The sequence below is a fragment of the Chaetomium globosum genome, genomic scaffold, assembly GCF_000143365.1.
Source record: "Chaetomium globosum CBS 148.51 scaffold_1 genomic scaffold, whole genome shotgun sequence".
In the NCBI taxonomy this organism is placed as follows: domain Eukaryota; kingdom Fungi; phylum Ascomycota; class Sordariomycetes; order Sordariales; family Chaetomiaceae; genus Chaetomium; species Chaetomium globosum.
The window spans coordinates 6194109-6213099 of NT_165976.1; the positions used below are offsets into that span (position 1 = coordinate 6194109).

Genomic DNA, 18991 nt, shown 5'->3' on the forward strand with positions numbered 1-18991 from the left:
TGACATGCTAATTCCCAAACCTGACCGTAACCTTTCGCGTTCCCCCAATCCATCACCATGAGATCCAGCCATTTGTCATGATATACATACATCCATCCCGTGTCAGACGTAAAACCCATTCTCATCGTGGCCCTCCCGTACATAGGTCCCAGCCCGTGACGATGACCCTCTCACCCCCTTTTTAACCATTCAGCTATCAAAGATCGGCCCATATGCCGCAATGCCCCTCGTCTCCAAGCTGTACACCAAACTCCTCGTCATCTTCGGGTTACTGATGACACAAACCGCCTCCGCCCCAAACTCCTTGTACAACTTCAGCACAACCGGCAGCATATCCACCCTCCCCGAAACCGACGTATCAATCACCACCGGCTCCTCATCCATCCGCTTCACCAAATCCAGCGTCCGCTGCCCATACGTCTTCAACGGGCTCTTCGTCTGCCAGACGACCCGCATGCTCGGCCTGCGCGGATCCTCAATAAACGACAGACACGGCCCAATCCCGGACCCCGTCGTCACCACAATAATGCGCTCAAACATCCGAAACACATACCCAAACCCGTACGTCGGCACGCCCCGCTTCCACAACACTGTCGGCGGCTGCGCAATGGCCTGCCGCGTCCAATCGCCCGCCTTGGACACCAGACACGAGAACTTGGTCTCCTCTGCATCAAACTGGTCCGTGAAGCTGGCAAAACTGTGCCAGTCCCCCAACGGATGACGCGCGACGCTGATGCCCTGGCCGAAGCGCACGGTGGCGTGGGAGAAGTGCAGGCGCACGGCGTGCGGGGAGAGGGGCTCGGCCTTGACGGGCACGCGACGGAGGAGCAGCCAGGGGTGGATGGTGGCGGCGGTGAGGAGGATGAGGATCCAGAAGGCGGGGAGGTGGATGAGGAAGGCGGATAGGCCGGCGGGTTCCTGCGCGCCGAGGAGGAAGATCAGGATCCAGAAGAGGGCGAGGATGGCCCAGTTGGAGAAGCGGTGGGTCAGTTCGAAGTAGTCGTGGTGTTTGGCGCGGAAGGAGGGGTGCGCGACGGCGATGATGGCTAGGAGCAGGGCGAGGACGAAGTAGATGAGGGCGAGGACGGCGATGGAGACGGGGGAGGGGGTGAAGTGGTAGGTGTAGAGGCCCGCGAAGCCGATGTACCAGACGCAGGAGGCGACACCGGTTCCGCTGTGGACGCCGCCGAGATGGAAGATCTTGCAGGCGAGGCGGCGCAGCCTCATGGGCGCCGAGCGCGGGACGGCGCCGAAGGTGAGGAATAGTGAGTTGACGACCAGCGGGTGGCGGCAGAGGCCGCAGACGGCCAGGTTGACAGCGGCGGCATTGACGAGGTCCAGGGGGGCGGTCCCCTTGACCATGAGAATGATGAAAGCGATGGCGTTGCCGATGAAAGCGATGCTGAATAGGCGGCGGTAGACGTTGAGCGCTGTGTACCGGATGAAGCCGAACCGCTTCTGGGCGTAGTCGTCGATCTCGGCATTCTGGGCCTCGAGATCCGACGAGACGGACGAGTAACTCTCCCGCTTGCCCTTGTCAATGGACGACACGGAGCCCTGCGACGCGTGATGCAAGCGTTTCTCCTCGTCTACGGTGTATAATGTGTCGGCGGTGTATGCCGTGTCTGTGGTGTATGCGGTATCTGAGGACGCGGTCGATGTGTTCCTTGTGTGGGCTGGGGTAACGGTTTGGATTCCCGCCTTGACGGGCGGTGTTGTTAATTGTTCCATAACGGTGAATGAGTGTGCCATTCAAGTCCGACTGGTTACGAGATACCAGGACTAACTCAGGGCACCGAGACTAGCCATATATGCCATGAGGGTGGCGTCTCGGGGCCGCCGCGCGCGTCGCGGAGTTTTTCCCCGTCCCCATCTGCATCACATCTTGCTTCACGGTCGATCCGATCCTCCAAGACCACCAATGCGGGTGTCAGATGGTAGCAGTTTGTCTAGAAATGCATGGCGGTGGGGTGGTGCCATCGGCGGTTCCCCGCTGCATCTGGGATCTGGTGCGTTGTTGGCGGACATCTCAAGTAATCGCCGGAGTTTCTTGACCTCGTCCCACTCCTCAGATGCATACCGAGCTAGGTTCCCCGCGCATCACGCCAGTCCTTGTCGCTGCACTCGGTGAATGGAGTCGAAATCGGCAGAGCCGGAGTCGCATGGGGGTTGTTGGGGCCCTGGATGAATGCCGGTGGTCCACCAGCGGGCGGTCATGCCAATCGGAGTTGGCGTCCAAACTCCAAGCCAGCGATCTTGATTGTCGACAAGTCAAGACACGTTTGCTTCGGTTCGCATAGCCCGATAACGGTCGGCTGGGGAGCTGGGGTCCTTGATTGCCATGGATGAAGTTGCCCTCGATGAATACTGAATCGAGATCCTGGATGCCATCTTCGACTCAGAGCAACTCGGGGTTGGCCAAGTGTTGCTCACTGGGATCGAGCCAAGCCATTTCGGGTGACACGCAAAAATGGTCACACAACAGCCGAGGCTTAGGGCTTTAATTTGGTCGTTCCCATCGCTGCATCAACTGGTATTTAGAATTGATTGCTTGTATGTTGGCTCAGTTTGAATGTGAACCGAGCGATGGGGATGGATCGAGCCGCTCCGCAGACAGTGCCGCGATCAACAGGACTCCGGGCCATGATGGGTTTTTGGTCGGAGTGCGGACAAACTTTGGCGGTCGCTGCGGCTTCTCCACCCACTGCGTTCCATGTCAACCAAGCAGAATCCGTGGTTGCTTGCATCTTTCGACATGTCGGCATAAAATAAAATCCATAACTAGTTAAACCTCAGCATTGCCACGATTTTATGTGAGATCAATGTTGGCGGTTGGGTGTTGTTGGATGCATTTCGATGCGGTTGGATATGGACAAGCAACAAGCCGTATGCCAACGGACCGAAGCGAGTGTTTGATTGAGACCGTGCTGTGGCGTCGCAAATGCACGGTCTGCGCTGGGCGGTTTGGTCGGAGCTCAGGGCTTGCAGCGGGGAGCCAATAGGTTCACGGGTCCCCGTGGTGATGACTAAGCCCGCCCTCTTCTGCGTTTCCTTTTCGGGCGCAACGCATCGCGTCTCTCCACAATAGTTAGTGTCGGAACCTGTAGTGACCGCTGGAAGAAGCTCTTAAGAGTCGACAGAATGGATTGAGCAGGTCTGTCAGAAAAGATGGAAAAAGTGCTTTATTGACGACGCTGATGATGGCCAAGGAAGATTGTTCAGGAGGTAAAACGCAGGGGTTGTGGTGCGGGCACCAATCAACCACCAAGGTCCATTGAACGCAGCCATCATGGCGGCTTCGTCCTGACAGTTAACTCCCAACACGATATACTTCGTGCAAGTCATGATGAGTCTACCTTTTGTCTGAAGTAGTCACGTCATTTCCTGACGATTGTCTTCCCCCGGAACTCGATTACGAATCGAGGGATGCCCTGTTCGTGTCTATCAACTCATGGGCTGCGACCAAGGGCTACGCATTCACTACTGGGAGGTCAACCAAGGAGAAGAGTGGCAGACAGACGATTACATATACATGTGATCGATCGTGTCGTCCTCCCAGCGTGTCGAGAGAACGCCAGCGGAGGACAACTACCCGGGGAACCGGCTGCCAGTTCTCAGTCCTGGCCAGAGAATCTCTGGATAAGGGTACTTGGACTGTGAGGCATCGCCCCGACAAACGGTTTTTCCTACACAATCATGAGCCAAGCCAGCATCCATCTGCTCATCCAGCACACCGTCAGCTGTCCAAGGACGATGCGACTCAATTGGCCAGTCTTGTAAACTCCGGTATAGCTCCTAAGGATATCAGAACGTATATACGACAGAACGGCAATTCTCTGGCAACCCAGCAGGACATCTATAATTGCATTGCGGCTACAAAACGAGACATTTGCGAAGGCCAGAGTACGATACACGCACTTGCCAACCAGCTAGACGGAGAAGGATTCTGGAGTCGAATGCAGTTTTCTCCAGATGGCCGGGTCACAGCTGTTCTCTTCGCCCATTCAGACTCATTGGCGTACCTTCAGGCCTATCCCGATACCCTCTTGCTGGACTGTACATACAAGACCAGCAAATACGGCATGCCGCTTCTTGATATGATCGGGGTTGATGCTTGCCAGCGATCCTTCTGCATTGCATTCGCATTCCTTCATGGCGAGACCGAAGAGGACTACTGTTGGGCCTTGGACCAGCTGAGATCACTCTATGAGGCCTGCAATGCTCGAACCCCCTCTGTTGTTCTAACAGACCGGTGTATTGCATGTATGAACGCTGTTTCTACCTGCTTTCCATCTGCTGCTTCGCTGCTATGCTTATGGCATGCAAACAAAGCAATTCTTCGTCATTGCCAGCCAACCTTCATCCGCCAGCATCAAGAACTGGAAGCGTGGAACGCGTTCTACAAGTTCTGGCATTTGATCATAAGATCGCCAGATGAGGAGACATTCCACAAGCGGGTGGAAGAGTTTGAGAAGCAGTATCTTCCACATCACATCGAAGAGGTTGGATACATCAAAACCACTTGGCTAGATCCATACAAGGAAAAGCTGGTAAAGGCTTGGGTTGATCAATACCCTCACTTTGGCAACGTGGTAACCTCACGTGTTGAAGGTATCCATGCACTGCTAAAGGGGTACCTTAAGAGATCTACATTAGATCTTTTTGAGGCCTGGAGGGCGATCAAGCAAGCTCTACTCAACCAAATTGGGGAGCTGAGGTCCAACCAGACCACACAGCAGATTCGGTTACCGATTGAGCTCTCTGGATCACTGTACAGTGGGGTACGTGGTTGGGTGTCACACGAAGCTCTAAGGAAGGTCGACGAGCAACGCAAAATCCTTACCAGAAAAGACCCTCAAATATCGCCAACCTGTTCAGGTTCTTTCTCTCGATCTATGGGACTACCCTGCATTCATACATTGGAGGTTTTGCTTGGCCAGAACTCAATCCTTCGACTTGAGCATTTCGCCTCGCAGTGACATCTCAGACGTGATGGCACTCCTCAGTTGCTTCTGGAGCCTCGTCAGCGCATTGATCCTATTGCTGCTGATTCGACTATACCGCAGTCAAGTACCAGGCGAGAGCCTAGCGGGTTTGAGATAGCCGAGGCATCAGCACGGCCAAGGGCATTGCCCAGATGCAGCAGATGCCATGCGTTGGGTCATATGATGACCGCCAAAGCGTGTCCTCAGAGGCATACAGATCTATTACAGCGGGCTTCACTTGCAACAACAGCTATATCGTCAACAATCCAGCTCAACGCCAACGACACGCCCGGGTCGCCTACACCCCCGCCGCCTACACCCCCGCCGCCTACACCCCCGCCACCTACACCCCCCCCCAGCTTACGCTCAATCACCTTTGTCAAGTCCATCTTCAACTCCGGTAAACTACTGGGACCCGCGGGCGATCTATCAGAGATATGTTGAGGCAAGAGAAACTTGGTATAGAGCCCAACCACGTGGGAGCATCAAAACCAATCAGCAATACCGGAAAGCAATGCGTTTACCTCTGCGATATAGCAAGGCAAGCTACGAGTGGTGCCTCGACTATAAGCAGATGACGAAGCACTGTACTACTTCAACAGGCTCAAGAGACTGGACGAAGGAGGAGATAATGGCCTACCTGGATTGGAGCAGAGCAGAAGATGATAGAATTGAAGCTCTAGTAGCTCAGGAGAGGGAACACGAGCCATTCGATACAGGGAGAAGAGGTGTTGGTGATATCCGGAGGAGGATAGAGAGGGATACTGAGGAACAGCAAGCTTTATATTTGTAACGGGCTGATAGGATCTTTCCATTTTTCTTTTCCTTCGTCCTCAGCTTACAACCTAGAGGTAGCGCCAATTGCAACAACATTGCCGCAGTCTCTTACAGTCCGCAACGTTTGCGCCCGAAAAGGAAACGCAGAGGGCGGGCTTAGTCATCACCACGGGACCCGTGAGCCTTTAAATCCACGGGTACCCGTGAACCTATTGGCTCCCATCTGTCAGAATATCGGGGTGGAGGCTTCGGATATGAAGAAAACGGGGCATGTTTAGCTTAACCATCACTTCTCATTTCGACGGGTAAAAACCCCAAGGGGACCCACATGTCGGAGTCTGAACGAGGACACACCGAAAAAAATACAACGGACGCGGAACAAGCGCGGACAACAACCATACTTGACTGTCTGATTGGACCAGTGAATCCCGTATTCTGACACCATCTGGCTCATCGCTCGGCAATGTTTACTAAACCGACACGGTTCCGTTCGCAACATGGTTCGAGATCTCACGCTATCGCCATCTTGATCTCAATTCTTTATAATTCGCGCGCTGACGGGGGTCGGAACATATCGACCATTCTACTTTCTTTACACTTCTGTCTTTCTGGTCTCCTCCTGATTCCCGCTGCATCCCGCAGATTGGCGATAGAGGGCTGCCACTCGTGTCTCTCTCAGGCTGTCTGTGGTCACCAACTGGCGGTTCTGATCTGAGATAAGGCTGACAGGGCGAAGATGAACTAACCGTGCCTGACCGTCGAGATTTTGGTGCTGACTCCAGTCACTGATATCGCCGGAGCCCCTTTTCGCTTCTTCCAAGGTCCAAGTTCTTCTTTGCATAGACATAACACTCTCCCTTGTTCTGACTTCCTCCCAAGGGACAATGATACCTATTTCCTTTGGTTCGCCCTGGGCTGCCCCTGCCAGCCCTTTTTCGAAAGCGGTTCCCACATGCCGGACCCAGCCGGCATGATACACACGCCGCCTGATCCTTGTCTGACGCCTTGGGATAGGGGTAATTTCGCAACGCTTGACGGAGAGGGCATAACCTTTCGATGCTTCAGTGAAAACAAAAGATAGAATATTTCCCAGAGCCAACGTTGTTGCTCCTCAATCATTTCTTCGTCTCGTCCCTCTACTGGATCTTCCACGTTTGGGCCTGGCAGTTGTCTTGCGTGGTCTGCCATTCAGTTGTTGTTACATACGTCAATATACACCTGTTTTCCCGACCTTGAACGGCGAAATGGTGTTGCCCGAGTGTTTTGTAGACATCCCGGCTCTACCAAACATCGTCTCCCTGTCGGGGACACCCGTAGCAGCCCTTCTTGCTTATGCGCCGACGCACACCGATTATGTGGGTGGCACATCGTGTGGGCTAAGCTCCTGTCAGTCCCATCTTTGCTTTCTTAGGAGAATATTACCTGTCACTAACTAGATTCACAGATGTCACGACGACTCCGTACACCCCGTACCAACGCACCTCAATAGCCACATGCTCCCTCCCTTCTTCGGTCTCCGGCAAGCCATATTCCGTGACGCCTGTGGTCTTTATTACCCGAACTGTGTCTTCAACCACACGCCGCACGCTCTACTCTTGCGACCCAATCCCAGCAGCCAGCATCAACAAGGGCAACTTCGATTTCGCATGCAAGAGCCTGCTCGGGAAAGACGTGGGTGCCGGCATTCACAGCATCAGCTGGTACTTGCCCACGGCCGCGGGCATATCCATCTGGCCTTACACCTTCGATGTTATCCTACCAAAGTCGACGCCCACATATGTGATAAATACCGCGCTGGCCACGACAACTCTAGTACCAACAACCGAGGTGTATGTGGATGCGACAACGTCAATCACCAGAACTGTGGCGTCTACCAGCACCGTGACAGTTCCCACGGCGACCTCGACTTGCTTTGTTACTGTTACAGTCACTCAAGTCCCCGGCCCTCGTCTTCGTCGCACCGGGGTGGACGCGAATCTCAAACCTGATCCCGCGTCGACCGTGCCAGATTCAGCCATCGTGGATGCCGATGACAACGTTGGCAACAGCGCCGACGCGATCGTTGGCCTGGAGCAACGGGCCTCAGCCAGGCCCAAGATCGGCAAGCCTGACTTCACATATCCGCCTTATGGAGTGACGACAATCTACGTAACCAACATGAGCACCGACATTTACACTTATTTGTACGTTTCCACCTTTTACGAGACTGCGCCGGATGTCACCACCACTACCACCTCGTGCCTGGTGACGACCACGAGTACCATCACGGTTACGGCCACCCCTGTTTCCCGATAGACGGCCGTCGCTGTTACAGGCGTCAAACATCTGGACAAACATGACTCGCCCACGGACATTATGGCTTCCTAGCCCTTAAGATCCTTGGGCTGCCAATGTGATTGATACGAAGGATAAGGGCTGCGCACTCAGGGGCGGGATGGGGGCGAAATGGTCATTGGCGCAGATAGCTATTCCAGATGAATAGGTACCTTACTACGGGAGGTACATGTTTAGGGCCTTAGGGAGGTGAAGGGAGAAAAAGCGCGCCTTAAGTATTTCGGTAACGTTAACTATACGTAATTAAAATACTTCGGGGTGGGGAGGGAATTGGCTCCAGGAGTCCCGGGGGTTCTAGATTGAGTTGAGTTCCCCTGCTTAATAGGGTTTACCTTGAATGAGCCAGAGATTGCAATGGAATGATACTCGCCAGTGACATTCCGACCCCGACACCAGGTCAGACGCCTCAGTTTTAGCCCGCTTCGCCCGGGTTTTGACTGGGCACTGGCGTGGCCGGCTGAGCCACCCCTTGTCCGCCCAATCGGGGCTGTGCGGCGGCGCCTGCACAACCAATACGCCATTGACATTCAAATTCACAAGCATAAGCTTTTGCTGGATGAATTTCAACTTCTAGTATTCGGACCACAAAATTTCGATTGCTATCTAAGGTACCTTCTTTGTCAAGGCCAGCAAATTTTGGAGATGGACGAACCCAAAGCTACCTCTAAGCAGTGCTGGGAGTGTCGCCGCCGCCGGTTGGTGTGTGACTTTGCTCGTCCCAAATGCCAAAAATGCGAGTTCAGGGGCGTGCCATGCCCAGGATATGACGGGAAAAGACCCCTAAAGTGGCTGCAGCCACAACAGGTCAACGCCAAAGGCCCGGAAAAGAGTGTCGTGCCTCGGAATGCCGTGCCGCGGGCGCTCAAGCCGGAGGGTGACCACCAAATGACTGTTGTCCTCGAGGCTATCGAGTACTGTCAGTGTGCCACCCTAGTCGGATGGTGGGATTGTAGGAGAACATGAGCTAACATCCAATGCCGCCTTAGATAATCTACACATCGCTCCTGACCTGAGTGCCACAGGAGCTCAGGGCCCCGGGACTCCTTACTGGATGCCCCCTATCACTGCTTCTTTCCTCCCCCGGTCCTTCACTCAGAGCATTGTCTGCACCTCACTTTGCCACCGCATCCTGCAGGCCGGCAATGCAGCTCCGTCAGACCAGATTGTGTTGGCTCGGAGGCTGCAGCGGCATCGCGGTGATGCCCTCCGAGCTTTGACAGCCGACCTGAGCGAACAGAAAGAACCTTCAGATATAACTCTGGCGTCCGTGCTGATCCTGCTTCTCGTTGAGGTGAGCAGTACCAAGCATTGATCAACCCTTTCTTCAAACCTGACCCATCATTTCAGATCCAGCAATCGTTTGAGCCGCCCAACTGGCGGAATCACGGCAACGGTGCGGCTGCCATGATCGATCTAAAGGGCGGCTTGCAAAGTCTTGTTGTTTCTCGCCCTTTCCTACACCACCTGTTGCGATACTATGCTCTGTATGGTTACCCATCGCTCTGCTTTTGACTCCCATAATTGTTTCTAATTCCGAAAAGCATCGAAGCGATAGGGAACACAACATCGCCCGGTGTCGACATGCGCTCAGCCCGCAGCCAACTTGAGCTGGTCTCCCTGCTCCCCATTTTCTACGGAAACGGTCTCGCCACCTGCTTTCCATGCCCTCCAGACCTACTTGCCGAACTCATCCGCATCAACCATCTCCGGTCAGTTTTTCGAGGAAACGCACTTACCCCTGACAGCACGGACTCAATACCATCGGGAGAGGAACGAGATCCACAATACTCGGCAGCTCTCGACGTCCTACGCCGCATCAGGTCATTTTCGGCCGACAGGTGGGCTGCCGAAGTTACCGTCAGCATCACCAGGAACCAGAATCCCGCCCCTCCTGGTTTGAGCGGCTGGCACGTGATTGCCTGCATCTACCAGGCGGCCATCGCCATCTACTGCATTAGGTCTCTCCTCCACGAGGAGACAAGTAGCCCAGACAACAACAGCGCAGGGCTACTAACCGATGCACCGCTCATTCGCCAGCAAGTCGTCACCGAGGTGAGGAAGATGTGTGCCTCAACACTGCTCAGCCGGCTCCAGGAAGTCAGCAAGTGCACTCAACTGCGCAAGCAGCTTCTGTGGCCCCTGTTCATGGCTGGCGTGGAGGCAGAGGACGAGGAGGCGAAGCGGTTTGTGACTGGCGAGTTACGCTGGATTAGCAATGCCCTCGGCACGGCTGCGCCCCTGGTAGCAAAAGATCTGCTGGAAAACCGCGTATGGAAGCTTGAGATGGGGAAAGGGTGCTGGGATGCCATGTTCGACCAGTCTTACGTATTTGTTCTTTAGTTGGTGGACCGAAGCACAACAAATTGCATTATTTCACGCCACTTGTTCCAGGGCTGCTTTGCGTGACGGGTGTCTAAAGTCAATTTGATTAGCCCGGCCCGGCCCGGACCTGTGTCACAAAGATCTTCCGTTGTTCGCTCAGCCGGCCCAGCACTGCCCTGGACCGAGTCTTGGCCCCGAATGTTTCCTATTCGGGAAACCTCCGGAAATCCTTGCATGCGGCGGACACGACGGACACGACGATAGTATCAACTCTTCAGCTCGATGCTGACGTTCAGTTGAATGGCACGGAAACAGTAGTGGGCGCGAGACTGGATCCACATAATCGTTCCCTACAAATTACAATGAGTCGGTGACATACCTCCTGGAGTCTGGAAAGTACATAATGGCCCACGGAGCCCGCCTTCGAGGGGCCACACGGGCACTCTCACACATCATTCAAGTGCCGCCTCAGACTGCGCGTCCACCCACCATGGCAATCTCGTTTCGCCGTCTTCTTTCCCTTGTCCCCCTAGGACTAGTCCCTTCTGCGGCAGCGACATTTCGCCCACGTATTCTCGCCGATACCAACCGAGACGGCGTCGTCAACCACCTAGACGAGCCCCATAAACACGACTGGACCGCTTCTCGCGGGGCCATTTTTCTGCCCAACATCGGTGATTCCACCCACCGATGCCCGGCAGTTGACCTGACCGGCGCCCCCCTCTCCAACGATGAGCTATGGCGCTGCCATGATGCTTCAGGAGGCCGTCTTCTGCCCTCGAGTGCCAAGTACGCCGCACCGCTGCTGACCGTTCCACTGCCGGACGTTTCCGACGCCGCGGTGGGGCGCATCTACACGGAGCCTGCCCACACCCGCGACCGCGTGCGCTTGTTCTGGAAGGAAAACGACTGGAGCACCGGCTACTCGGACGTGTGGGCAACCGTAGACCGCCAGGTTACGTTCAACGCAACCAGTTTGCGGAAGGGTATCACGCTTGCCATGGATGGGCGCGAGCTGGTCACGGATGCGGAAGTCTGGGATGGGTCGGTCAAGGTTGTTTTTGAGGTGACAGACGGTGGCCGAACAGCCCGCGATTTTGTCGCGATGAAACAGGCTCCGGTATTGCTGCATCACCACCTACAACGTGCCGAAGTTGTTCTCAGCACCGCAGCGGGCGATAACAAGACCATCGGTTCCTCCTGGCAAGCCCATTTTCTCCGTGGTCTCGAGAAAGCGATCGACGGTGACGTCCCCATCGTCCTATTCAACCAGAGCACCGACATCTGGGCGCAGGACTTCCTCGAGCCAGGGTACGCCAGCATGCCCGGCCCGGACGGCCCCATCTCCATCCGTATCCTCCTTCGCTCTGCCCAATCCACAAGGGAAGCAGGACGGCAAGTCTTTTCCCAGCTTCGAAGCGCCGGGATCGGAGGGTTCCAACCCGGCTCCGGTTCCGGGTTCGGCTGGGAAGAGATCAACTCCGGCGGCAACATTGAAACAATCCCTCCATACACCTCCCGCACCGGCAAGCGCTGGCCCAACGGCCGTGTCATCATGGGCCAACACTTCGGCACCTACCCCGCCGAATCCATGGTCAAATTCCTCCAAAGCCAACAAGCCCAAACCCCCCTCTTCCTCGAAACCGGCTGGCTCGCGGTCGGCCACGTCGACGAAATGGTCCAATTCCTCCCCACCACCACCACCCCCCTCAACTTCACCCTCGCCATCGCCGACACCACCGCCGCACTCACCCTCCTCCAGCACGCCAACGCCTCCGGCCACGGCAGCACCCCCTTCGTCTCCTACGCCGGCGACGCTACCCCCGACGAACTCACCCTCTTCCTCGACCCCACCCTCCTCCACAACACCACCACCATCGCCTCCATCCTCTCCTCCCCCTCCTTCCTCACCACCCAAGCCCACGCCCAGCACCACCTCGACGCCACCCTCACCACCCTCCTGCGCGAGCTCCCCCTCCGCGAAACCGACATCCTCCGCGTGCCCACCCTCTTCCACGACGTCACCTACCCGTGGCCGACCACCCCGGACGGCCACCCCTCGCGCCTGGCGCGCGCGCCGGCGAGGGAGAGACAACTGAAGGGGCTGGTGCCGCAGGCGATTAATGGGCTGGTGGTGGGGGGTGGTGGGAGCGGGAAGTACGTTGCGCCGCGGCAGTGGGGGCCGGTGGTGGGCGGGAGGGATGTTTTTGGGGAGGCGGTGGAGGAGGTGTATGGGCGGGTGGGGATGCGGGTGGTGTGGGTGGATGATTATATGAGTCATCATGTGAGGGGGGGAGAGGTACATTGTGGGACGAATGCGTTGAGGGAGATGGGGTCGTGGTGGGAGGGGAGTGGGGAGTGATTGATAGGGGTGGTGTTGGGGGGTCGAAACGGCGGCGATGAGTGGGACTTGCGTTGTTCGGGTTGTTAGAGTTGGGTGGTGGTTTTTGTAAGATATAGATGCTTGGATGCAACGTACCTAGGTATAGCGAATCCAAGATTTATTCTTCTTGCCTAACGAGTCCAAGCTAATGATGGTCCGCGTAAGTAAACAATGTCCTCTGGGCAGGTCCGAGATCATAGCTTCACACCACTCAAACAGTAAACACCTATGATGGCAAGGTATGTTTAATAGCTTACGCCATGCAAGCGGGGCTGCACTTACTGAATCAACCAGTTGAGGGAGGGAGGAGGTCGTTCGGAATGAAGTATGAACTCTAAGCTAGGTACTAACCCAACTTGTGAAGTTATGCGTGATGGTTGGCCCCGAGTCCACAAATGGCTCTCTTTCGACAGAGACCCATGTTTTTAAGCCAATCCCTGACGATGGATCCATGATGAGCACCCGCACGAAATGAACGGCTGCCTGGAGAAATAAGTTGTGCAGCTGATTGAGAGAAGTTGCGTCTTGCGGTTCCTTCCTTTGAGTCAATTTGTCAAATAAACCCGACCGCAGTGACCGAACAGGTAAACCTTGCCAACCCAGGGGGAGGCACTAGCCCCGTTAAACCAGAAGGGTCTGCCAGGTTCCTGGGAGTCTGGTTGGACTGGAAACTCAACTGGAAGGCTCACCTGGTGGCGGTGGAGAAGAAGCTGAGGACCCAGAGCTATGCCCTGTCGAGGATCGTGGCAAAGACGTGGGGAATGGGGCTAGCCAAAGCGCGAGAAGTGTACACAAAGTGCATCCGGTCGGCGCTGGCCTACGGCGCATCATCGTTTCACATCCATACGGATGTGGGAGGCGAGCCGGTAAAGAAAGGCATCACTAAGGCCCTCGGGAAGGCCCAGAACAAGAGCTTGCGGATTGTGGCGGGAGCCTTTAAGTCTACCCCCATCCGTAACCTCGAGACAGAGACATGGGTACCACCATTGGACTTGTACCTAAACAAACGGCTTGCAGATTTCGAAAACCGACTCCAACGACCCGATCTGACGACGGTCGAGGCGGCAAGAAGACGGCGGCGAGCGTTGTCCTCACCGCCTGCCGCAAGATACAGCAAAGACTTAGCTCGAGGAGGGGCAACAGGGGCCGACCGCGAACCTTGGGACCTCAAGGGCCTACGGCGGTGGAGAGAGCCGCGGGTACGGTCATGCGCTGGGCGGGGGGAACCGTTGATACGAACAGGGTAGTAGAAGAGGCTTGGAAAGCGAGGTGGTTAAAGGAACGGGACGGCAGGGCAGTCACCAGGCCGGCGGACGACTTTGACCATCAGCAGGAGACGCTATTCCGGAACGAAACCCTAAGGAGGCACGACGGTCTTAGCAAGGCGAAGAGCTCACTGCTGATTCAAATCCGGACGGGAGCAATATGCTTACGGGACTTCTTGTTTAATTACACGGGGAGTCCCGGAGGTTCTGACTCCTGCCTGCGAGTGTGGCGAAGGACGAGAGACTGCCGAACACCTGGTAGTGTGGTGTGTAGCCCCACCGTTGACTCGAAGATGGGAGAGACCTGGGATTCGGACACGACGGGACTTTTACTCTGTTCTACACGGCATCAATCCCACGACTGCACGGCTCGCGAGGAGGATCCTCGACTGGCTGATGGACTCGGGGAAGCTGCCGATGTACAGCTTAGCCAGGAGGCTCGAGCTGGAAGCGGCGGCCTGAAACGCCCCCGTCCGGAGGCCAGGAGGCCTCCTCTCTTTGTATACGCAGACTCACCAGAAGGCATCGTTCCTTGATTGTTGGTATGGGTTTTTCACCCGGCCCGGGAGGGCACGGTTTTCCTGTACACTAAATAGCAGAGGGTCCGGCACGCCTAGGGCATAGCGGAGTATGAATAATATATTATCTGCACATCTGGCCGGGCTGGTTTGCTGGGTCGACGACCACTTCGCTGGACTTGGAACATGACCATTGGGTGGCGAGAGCGTATCGCAGACCCTGGAGAATCTCTTTTTAGGGCTCTTCCTTGTTGATTGTCTGAGACTAGCCAGGCTCGTGTCGGCTATCTCACCGCAATACGAGGAAGAAGACGTAATTATGTCGATGTGGTGCCGTTGGTTGGTCGCAATCTGGAAGTCGTCGTCTCACAGCTCGCTTCAGCGCTATCTTGATTGGTGCTGGCACGAGGCAAGCTGTCGTGATCCATTCATATGAGACATTGTGTGGCTGGTGTTGTGTCGGTATTAATTAGCTAATTACACCACGACGATAACTATCTTCCGTCAGCAGGAGTAGCTAAAATAGGTCGCTAGGATCTGATGACCGATACGGTCCCTCGCCGACGAGCTCTACATAATTGGCAAGTGCTTGGCAATCTAAGAAAACCGTTTCTTTCCTAAGGCTAACTGTCGGGCCAGAAATCGGATGCAGCTAGTTAATGACCAAATAATCATGAAGGACTGGAGCGGTGGGCTTGCCGTGGCGAGATTCCAACCACCAAGCTTTCGGGCAAAGCTCTGATGAGGTTGGGCCCAATAACGGCTTGGCGTCTGCATGCACCACACTCACAGATCCCGAGTTGGGCATCGCTGGCAATGTACAATGTCCTCGGGTTGGATGAGGTAATGAAAAAGGGTGTTGTTTCACAAACTCGCTGCGAGCGAACGAAAACAGAAAGATAAAAAAAGTTGGGTGAGCACGGTGAGTCGATGGTCGGGCGATTCCGGCGGGAATGGTGCGAATGACCAAAAAACACATGGGATTCCATCCCTGCCATCTTCGAGCATCTGGGAATTTCCAGAAAAGCAGGGATCGACCGCCAAGTCGTTTGCTTCCAGTCTGGCCCAGGCCGCCCAGCTCTTCCCAAGAAACTGAGCAACGTGGTAGGGTGGTGTTTCGGTTCCTCAACGCGATGGAGGAAGAAGGCGCGGTCAGGTCTGCCTAAAAAGTTTGAGAACCAGTTATTTTCTCTCCCCAGGAAAGCGCCGATCCGGGGCCTGCCCCGTTCCTTGAAACCTGGAGTGAGTGACGATGACTTCCGCTTCCATCTTCCCCGCAACTATTTTCTCCAACGTTCGACGGGAGATTGGGAGACTGTTCTGTCGACTGCCGTCGCCAAGTACGACGGTGCACTTGGCGACCTTGGCAGCGGCCCCCGGGAAGGGTCCCGACGTCTTGGTTAATCTTCGATTGGCCCCTGAGGCCGAAGGGCTGAGTGAGTGTCAAGTCCGGCCCTCCTCGGGTTGAGCATTCACATTGAAGTTCAGGACTCCCTCGGCCGCAGACGCTCAACCTCGTACCAAGTCTCATCCCGCAGCTCCAACGCTGACCGTTCACGAACACCCACTGGACACCTACCGCACTGTGCCGGACCGCGCCACCTCCACATTTCTATTCCTCTGATCTCAACGCCGCGGTTACACACGCCCTCGTGTGTAGGTGGTTATAAGAGCGATCGATCATCTTCCGAGCTAGCTGTCTTGCTGGTTCCAAGACTTGGTAATCGCGCTGGCCAACCTCCATGCGACAACAACCTCAGCGTCCTTTCCGCCATCGTCGACATCCCTGACACAAATCACCAACCCGATTGAACTACGCGGCATGGCTAGGCCAGCAAACGCTGCCGTGAGGGAAAACAGACGTCGATCCACGCTGCTGGACCTGGAGCGGATGAATGTGCTCAAGGCCCTGACTGCGGCCGAGCATTCAAGGCGCCAGTTCATTCTGAACTTCGCTGCCAGTCGAGACACACAGCTACTCGTGCCTGGAAAAAAGGCAGACGCTGTCAAAGCTGCCGAGGAGTGGGTGGCACTCTGGCTTAGCCAGAATGGCTACCAGACGGTGAACAACGAGTTTTTCAAATACACAGTTGATGCGCGCTTATGGTCTGCTCATGGTACGTCTCATTATCACGTTCGTATTACAGCAGGAGCTAACCTAGGCAGTCGGGGGTGACATTGACTTCCCGTTTGCCTTCATGCGAGAGAAGGTCGAGGCGTCATTGAGCGACACCACAGAGGTCGAATACAAACGCCCAAACAGCGAGACTTCACTGGTCGCTCATGAGATTGAGCTCAAAGACGGGCAGACACCGCCCATTTCGGCCCCCGCACAATCGGCTGGCCCTGAAATACGTTCTCTGAAACGGCAAGACCGGACAGTCCCATCCACGCCACAAGCGCACAGGAAGCGCTCGACGACGGACCCCAAGCCCGACGAGGTTTCGGATCGGAAACGAAGTTTGTCCTTGAACAGCCTCGACAACATGAAGGCGTCGAAAACCGCCCAGGTAAAGTTGCCGTTCCTCGTGCGCCTGAGTCGCCCATGGTCGCGTCGTCTATCATCTGCTTCCTAAACCCCCCAAAACTGGAACACGCTGTTCCCCGCGCGACCCCAGATGGAGGCGAGACAGCATCCGCAACGGACCTCGACGGGCCACATGACGAACACGAATGGGAGACGACCGAGACGTCGCTCTTTGCTGGAAAGGGAGATAACCACATGTCAGCGCGTCATGGTGGAGAGGTGCAGCAAGGGCGCAAGGGGTGGACGGGGCCCCAGCAAGAGCGTGGCCAAGCGCTTGGCCGAAACACTGCGTGACTACCGCCAGTCGCACAGCCGATTGCACTGCCACGTCGGTCAGCTCTCGGCTCCCCACATCAACCGCCCTTGGGTCGTGGCCGCGAGCGGGAAGGACCGTGACTCCCAGTGAGGCTGGCTTGGCCCTACTTGGCTTTTCTTGGTATTGGATGCACTGGGTCTTGGCTTGCAACATGCCGCAGCGAGACTGTCCCGGAAGCCGGATCAGGTCTCTTTGAGAATCTTGGCGGGTTCCTCTGGATCGAAGTGGCACCTTCTTCTTGTATCGTTGAGGCAAAAGGTGCCTCAGAGAGTATTACACAACAGTAGCTACGAGTTATCATATTACCATTTTTATATCTCACGGCTGTCGTGGAAGATGCTGGGCGTTCCAAAAGACCAAATAATCAACCTGCGAGTCCCGAGTTGATTGTGGATAGCCACACAAGCCTCTCTTTTTCCTGGCTAACGAATTACATACTTGCCCAGTCGTCTATGAATTGTCCCAGACTCCGGCCCCTAAGTGGGGTGGGCGAGCTAGGCTGTATCTTGGTAACTGGTCGCGCGAGCGAGGGTGAGTTAGGTACGTGGGCGAACTCGAGGGTAACGAAGTCAGTCTAATAGCCAACCAACTCGACTCACTGCTCCCCTTCCACTTATATGCTAAAACCCAGAAGCGGCGTTGTGCCGTGTTTGTTCATGGTCTTTCGGCGCATCCATGACGCGGTTCTCATACGCGTCGTTACGTGCTGTTAACGCCTGTTGGTTCAGGGTTGCATGAAACTCAAATTCTCTCAGAGCTGAAATCTCGCCGGCCTCCCAAACTCTCAATCCAAATCGCTATCACGGGCAAATTATAACCAGCAGCCATGGTGTTCTGGTGCACTCAGCGAGCCTAGTGCTTTCTAGATAACGTGACTGACTATATTCGCACCAGTGAAATGGATCCCGTCCTCGGGGTCTCCGTCGCGCGGATTACCGATCAACCCCTCTCGCTGGCTCCTCGGCTCGCTAATGGTCTGCGAAAAGTCCGACATCCCCGAGTCCACGCCATCAGGCGCAATTTCCCACTGGAAGGACGAGAACAGCACTTTCTATCTTCGAAAGAAGTTGGCCGGCCCCGGGTCTGTGAGACCCATAGCCGTGCACAGCAATGTTGACTCAGCCTTCACCCTCTCCCTGTCCATCTTCTTCCAGGCCCAGCCATCCGGTTGGGTTGGCCTCGGCCCATGTCCTTCCCCGACCTCGAGCACTTGTGGGTAGTGGTCTGACTTTCCACGACATTCTTCCCCGTAGTATACTGTTTGGAGGTTTTCCGAAGTCCAGAAGTGGTCGATGGTTGACGGGCGGCCTCTGTGTGAGCACACAGGACTGGAAGACCATACTACTGTAAACCTAACAACAGGAAGCGATGCCACTGCGTGGGTTAAGCCCACGCAGGGCGGGGCCGGGCGGTCTGGAAAGGTGGGCCCGGAATGCCGGCGCCCGCAACAGCCTCGCTGCCGCCCCTGGGGAGCTCGCGTTGTCGTTCCCCTTGGAGTCCTGATGGTGAGGTCCCACAAGGAACCCAGCTGCAATAGGTCTTCAGATTTCCTGTCGTAGCGTCC

At 55.7% G+C, this 18991-nt stretch overlaps 7 protein-coding genes across 7 annotated transcripts; 4 read left to right on the top strand and 3 right to left on the bottom strand.

The window, feature by feature from the left end:
- Positions 1 to 189: 189 nt before the first annotated feature.
- Positions 190 to 1731, bottom strand: CHGG_01993 (uncharacterized protein; the record flags this gene model as incomplete). The annotated part of the gene is made up of 1 exon (XM_001221213.1): positions 190 to 1731. One exon carries the CDS (start codon positions 1729 to 1731, stop codon positions 190 to 192), a length of 1542 nt encoding a protein of 513 aa, XP_001221214.1.
- Positions 1732 to 2271: 540 nt separating this feature from the next.
- Positions 2272 to 2757, bottom strand: CHGG_01994 (uncharacterized protein; the record flags this gene model as incomplete). Its single annotated transcript, XM_001221214.1, has 2 exons — positions 2272 to 2432; positions 2706 to 2757. 2 exons carry the CDS (start codon positions 2755 to 2757, stop codon positions 2272 to 2274), a joined length of 213 nt encoding a protein of 70 aa, XP_001221215.1.
- Positions 2758 to 3588: 831 nt separating this feature from the next.
- On the bottom strand, positions 3589 to 4154 carry CHGG_01995 (uncharacterized protein; the record flags this gene model as incomplete). Its single annotated transcript, XM_001221215.1, has 3 exons — positions 3589 to 3686; positions 3919 to 3946; positions 4023 to 4154. 3 exons carry the CDS (start codon positions 4152 to 4154, stop codon positions 3589 to 3591), a joined length of 258 nt encoding a protein of 85 aa, XP_001221216.1.
- A 2852-nt stretch (positions 4155 to 7006) lies between these two features.
- Positions 7007 to 8057, top strand: CHGG_01996 (uncharacterized protein; the record flags this gene model as incomplete). Its single annotated transcript, XM_001221216.1, has 2 exons — positions 7007 to 7148; positions 7207 to 8057. 2 exons carry the CDS (start codon positions 7007 to 7009, stop codon positions 8055 to 8057), a joined length of 993 nt encoding a protein of 330 aa, XP_001221217.1.
- Positions 8058 to 8981: 924 nt separating this feature from the next.
- Positions 8982 to 10436, top strand: CHGG_01997 (uncharacterized protein; the record flags this gene model as incomplete). The annotated part of the gene is made up of 4 exons (XM_001221217.1): positions 8982 to 9012; positions 9083 to 9387; positions 9444 to 9580; positions 9638 to 10436. The coding sequence occupies 4 exons, from the start codon at positions 8982 to 8984 to the stop codon at positions 10434 to 10436; spliced, it is 1272 nt and encodes a 423-aa protein (XP_001221218.1).
- Positions 10437 to 10908: 472 nt separating this feature from the next.
- Positions 10909 to 14602, top strand: CHGG_01998 (uncharacterized protein; the record flags this gene model as incomplete). The annotated part of the gene is made up of 4 exons (XM_001221218.1): positions 10909 to 12717; positions 12908 to 12961; positions 13386 to 13741; positions 13819 to 14602. 4 exons carry the CDS (start codon positions 10909 to 10911, stop codon positions 14600 to 14602), a joined length of 3003 nt encoding a protein of 1000 aa, XP_001221219.1.
- A 1804-nt stretch (positions 14603 to 16406) lies between these two features.
- Positions 16407 to 18930, top strand: CHGG_01999 (uncharacterized protein; the record flags this gene model as incomplete). Its single annotated transcript, XM_001221219.1, has 6 exons — positions 16407 to 16701; positions 16751 to 17094; positions 17203 to 17513; positions 17894 to 17958; positions 18322 to 18599; positions 18790 to 18930. 6 exons carry the CDS (start codon positions 16407 to 16409, stop codon positions 18928 to 18930), a joined length of 1434 nt encoding a protein of 477 aa, XP_001221220.1.
- Between the last annotated feature and the right edge of the window lie 61 nt (positions 18931 to 18991).